Below are 5513 nucleotides of genomic sequence, written 5' to 3' on the forward strand. Positions count from 1 at the left end.
TAAAATTGAAACTTTTGCTCAATTTATCAATTAGTAACCTCAAAACTTGACCCAATCCATCACCGAACTCTCAACTTCCTCTCCATACCCAAAAAATTTCCATTAATTTTTCTCAACATTTCTAATTTAAAATCTCCACAGGAATTCATAATGGATGAAAACAGCTTGACCGAAGTTCCATCAAACTCATTAAATGGCCCAACATCGTTGCGAATCTTATCACTGCGTGGAAATCTCATAAAAAATGTTAAATCCGACGCCTTTTCATCACAACCGAATTTGGAGAAAATTGACTTAACAAACAATCGAATTGATCAAATTGACGGCGATGCCTTCGGACAATTGGTGAACATAAAGGAAATTTATGTGTCGGGTAATTTGATCAGTCACATGAACAGCGATGTCTTTGAGGGAATTAAGACATTGGATAAATTGGATCTGTCTGAAAATTTCTTCACCAGCTTTCCGCTTGTTGCACTTAAGGATCTTGAAAATTTGAGAGTTTTGAACTTATCATCAAATATCATCAAGAATTTGGACTCGACACACTTGCAGTCAATGAAGTTGTTGCAGATGTTGGATGTTAGCAGAAATGACATCGCATCTATACAGCCAGGAACGTTCAGAGAGCAGAAACAGTTGAAATTCTTGGACTTGAGCTTGAATTCTTTGAGAACTGTAAGTAAACCTTGATTCCTAAAACTTCAGTGCCTATAAAATTGACAATTTTCATTTCTAGATCGAAGACGATGCCTTAGAAGGCCTTAACAGTCTCCAAACGCTCATCATCCGTGACAATAACATCCTTTTGATCCCCGGCAGTGCCTTAGGTCGCTTACCAAAACTTTCATACCTCTATCTCGACTACAATCGTGTTGCTGCACTCTCATCAGACATTCTAGGCTCTCTACAGCCAGAAGATATCCGCTACATGTCATTATCGAGAAATGTCATCCGTGAACTTCCAGGTGGAAGCTTCCAAATGTTCAAAAATCTAATCTATTTAGACCTTTCTGGCAACAGCTTAGCAACCATTCATGCTGAAATGTTTTTCGGTCTTGAAAATTCATTAATGGACCTCCGACTTGGACAGAATAAAATTACAAATGTTGGCAACAATCCACTCCGTCTAAAGCGCTTGAGGAAGCTTGACTTGAGTCATAATAACATCGTTGACATTCCAGACAACGCATTCGACGGTGTTGAGCAATTGACTTATTTGAATTTGAGTCACAACAATCATTTAGCTCCAATTCCAGTCGAGCTGATTCATTCATTGAATAAGCTTCAGGTCATTGACCTTTCGGATATTGGATTAAAGTCAATCTTCCCGGAAATGTTCTCAAGAACGCCAAACTTGAAGGCAATCTACATGACAAATAATAAAATTCAGGAACTGACCGAAGGAACATTCACAAACATGAGAAACTTGACGCTTATTGACTTATCGGACAATAAAATCTCAACCATCCGTCCAGCATCATTCATTAATGTCATGAATATTAAGAAACTTTCATTGAGAGGAAATGAACTTAGCATCTTTAAAGGCGAAATTTTCAATACGGGTACAAGCTTGGAAGAGCTTGACATTTCAGAAAATCAATTAACATATCTATTTCCTACCTCATTTCGTATTCATCCAAGGCTTAAGAAACTGATTGCATCAAATAATAAATTTAGTTATTTCCCATCATCGAATATCCAATCGTTGCAATTTTTGGAATTAATTGACTTATCGCATAATCAGCTAAAGACTGTTGAGGAATTGGATTTCGCTAGATTGCCGAGATTAAGGCAGTTGTTGCTGTCAATGAACAGTCTTGAGTCATTGAGTGAAATGGCCTTCCATAACTCATCGCAGTTGCAGTACATCGATTTAAGTAATAATAAGCTTGAGAGACTTGCTGAAAGGACATTCGAGGGATTGACTAGAATTGAGGTTTTGAATCTTGACAACAATCACCTCAGTGAACTTCCGGATGGACTTTTTGAGAGATCAAAGCTTCAAATGCTTGAGAACATCATCCTGTCCAACAATAAGTTCGAGAATCCACCGCTTAAGGCTCTTCATCGTCAATACTTCTTTGTCAGCTTTGTAGACTTAAGTCACAATAAGATCAAGGAGATTCCAAGCGATGACAGCGTCATGATTAATGTCAAGAAACTCGACTTATCCTACAATCCACTGTCCGAAGGAGCCATTAAGAACATCCTCAGTGAACCAAAAACAATCAGGGAATTAAACTTAGCTGGAACTGGAATCAAAGAAATTTCATCACTAGAAACGCCCTTCTTGCAGACCTTGAACTTGTCTGAAAATAAAATTGAGAAGATTGATGAGCAAATATTCGAAAGAGCAAGTCTGTTGCAGTCATTGGACTTGTCAAGCAATCAATTGTCGTCATTCAATAAATTGTCACTGATCTGGCCAAAGCTGACACTCCTGCAAACTCTAAACCTGTCAAATAATCCATTTGAGATGCTTCTGCAAGGTGACTTTGACAATTTGGAGATGCTGAAGAGTCTGTCGATCCATAGCTTAGAAAAATGCTCAAGAATTGAGAAAATGGCATTTAAGAACTTACCAAACTTGTCAAATCTTCAGGCATACGACTATCCACGACTTGGATACATGGATGTTAAAGGAATCCTTAATGAACTTCCAGGACTTGAAGTTTTGGACATTGAAATCAAAGATCAAGCTGTTGGCAGTGATCAATTACAGCCATCAAATCATCCAAGACTTAAGGAACTAGGACTTCGTGGATATAGACTCAAATCACTTTCCAGCAGTTCCTTAGCTGGCCTTAAATCCAAAGATTTGTATATTAAGCTCAGAAACACGTCATTATCAACCTTAGCGCCAGCAATTCTCTTCCCAGTTCCACGATCAGCAAATCTTCATCTTGATGTGTCCGGCTCAATGCTGACTGTCCTCACACCTCAACTTCTGTTAGCCCTTGAAGATCGTCGAAACAGCTTAACATTGACTGGTCTCGAAAGCAATCCAATCCATTGTGACTGCAATTCAAGAGCATTAAGGCGTTGGCTACCAAATTCACTTATGTCCGAGACAATTAGATGCGTAACTCCCGATGATCTTCATGGACGACTCTTAGTCGAAGTTGGTGATGATGAATTGACATGCAATCCAAAGAAGGTAACGACCGATGCGTCAACAACAAAGCAGCAACAAGAAGAGCCTGAAACTTTACTCCCACAGCCGCGACCATCATCACGTATTTTAGTAAAGGCAACAACGACCGAGCCTGACATTATTTGGAGTGTCCCAATTACACAGTCGGCAAAAATTAAGACAAAGTCACAGCAAGCAGTTAAGCAGACCTTAACAAATGATGATACATTGATTATTGGAATTGTAGGCGGTGTTGTTGCATTCATTGCCATTTTAATTATTGTCATTTGTATCGTCCGATTGCGTATGACTGGACCTCATTATCCAACACATTTAGTTGGAATTCCACCAATGTCATTGGGACCAGGCAGCGTACAAATGAATTACAAAAGCTCACCGCCAACACTTTATGGCGTTCCTCCATATGCACCACAAAGCTATGCCACACTTCCACACAAAATGTCATCGTCATCACAGGCATCACTAAGGCAGAGTTATGCGACCATGAGTCGGATGTCTATAAATGGACAGCAACAACAGCAACAACAACAAATGCAACAGCATCAAATGCAACAACATCAGCAGCAACAAGGTCAACAGCCTTTCTACATATATCAGGAAGAGAAGGCTTATAGATGATAGATTTAATGTTAATATTGAGTTATAGCGATTTTTACAGAAAAAATATTTCAAATTTTGTACATAAAAATGCTTTAATTATTCATTCTTGTAAAAATTTAAAATGGTCACAAAAGTGAGATTGGGGTTGGTTTGTCTAAGGGGAATATTTGGGGTTTTTGGGAAGGAGATGATTTTTGGTGACTAAATGTTGTTATTGGAGCTTAAATGTTGTCCTATACTTGAAAATTAGGTCCTTAAGCAGTCATGAGCTTAAGAACTTTAGGGAATAGTTAGGATCAAATAATGTCCTTAAGCAGTGCACTGCTTATTGGTAAATGCTGTTCTGTCATTGATTTAGCAAATTTTGACCAACTTGGATGTCAAGTGATGTAGTACCCAATCCTTTTATAATGCTCGGAACTATTCTTGATCTGCATTATTGAAAATCTTAGACAAAGAAGGCACGCGGCTTGAAAAACGCAAAATTTGTGGAAATAGACTGATTTGATTCTGATGTTGGACCAGATTCACTGAATTCTGGCTTACGTCAAAGCAATGTCGGTCTAGAGCCTCATTTTTGACTTTTTCTACGTCATGTACTTTCCTGGGAGGTGCTTCTCAACTAGTTTACTTTTGGTCATATGCTTAGTTATGAATCTGAGTACCTTAAGCTGTAAAATCACTCTATTAGTTAAAAATTATGTTTTCAATCACAAAACCTTAAACAAATCCACAATATCTGAGTCTACAAACAGCATCTACATCTCTTAATCAATCCCAACCAGCACATTGTAGTCACTAGGATGCCACTTCGTCACTGTATTGACGACAACGCGTGAGGATGCTTCGACAACTATTTGACTCGGGTACCAAACAACAATAAATCTCAAAATCCAAAATGACTTAATAATATCAACAGATCTATCTTGCTCGTCATTCCCAAAACAACAAGACAAACCAACTCGACATTTAAATAATCTACCTTTACTTCCTCTAACAAAAATATTGTTGATGAGAAATTATTGCTCAATTTCATAAAAAAGACAAACTTTAAATAATTAAATAAATAAATTGTTTTCAATAAAAAATAAAGAAGTTAATCCTAGCTGATAAAGAGAATGATCAGTTGGCACTGTGATAAATTACATAGTGCCATGTGATGATATTCGTTATCGGCTAGGATATAAAAGAAAGTTTTAAGAATAAAAATAATAAAATTATTAATAACAAAAACTTAAATGGTTACTTTGATTGGGGATTGGAATTGTTTGGTTTTTTGAGTATTTTTCAGATTTGGGGTTGGTTCATAAATTACGTCCTTGGTGTATTCAGAAGACGTGTTACACTTTTTCTAAAAGAATTCGCAAATTTTCCAGGATTTTTCGTGAATTCCTTTTAGACTTTTCGCTTTTTCAGATCAATCAGGAAGGGGGAGGGGGGGAAGGGGGTATTGACCCTAAATCCCCATTTTTCTAGATTAACCTTTTTATCATCCTCCAAAGTTCAGTAACAGTCAACAGGCCAACAAAAACAAGTGAAAATTGAGAATCTTCATTAAAAAAAGAATTTAAAAACCATAATAAAAATAACGGTCATAAAAAATTCAAACCCATTTTTCAAATGTTGCAAACTTTTTCAATGTTTTACGTACGTAAATTTTAATATGTAAACGCCATACACGTAAGCGACTGAACGGTTTGTTTTAATTTACCAAGAGAGATATAATTTAAAAAAAAAAAATATAATAAAAAAAATT

The 5513-nt window shown here is 36.9% G+C and overlaps 1 protein-coding gene across 2 annotated transcripts in view; it reads left to right on the top strand.

The window, feature by feature from the left end:
- The window catches only part of LOC139097132 (chaoptin), a 29791-nt gene extending 24795 nt beyond the window's left edge, over nt 1–4996 (top strand). For both annotated transcript variants that reach the window (XM_070648902.1, XM_070648901.1), the window contains 2 exons: nt 142–678; nt 740–4996. In XM_070648902.1, coding sequence (XP_070505003.1) covers nt 142–678; nt 740–3775 — 3573 coding nt within the window. In that variant the 3' untranslated portion in view covers nt 3776–4996. The remainder of the gene's footprint in view (nt 1–141; nt 679–739) is intronic.
- The last annotated feature ends 517 nt before the right edge of the window (nt 4997–5513 follow it).

This window comes from Chironomus tepperi, unplaced genomic scaffold, assembly GCF_022539635.2.
Source record: "Chironomus tepperi strain 1889 unplaced genomic scaffold, CSIRO-AGI_Ctep_v1 contig_414, whole genome shotgun sequence".
NCBI classification, from domain to species: domain Eukaryota; kingdom Metazoa; phylum Arthropoda; class Insecta; order Diptera; family Chironomidae; genus Chironomus; species Chironomus tepperi.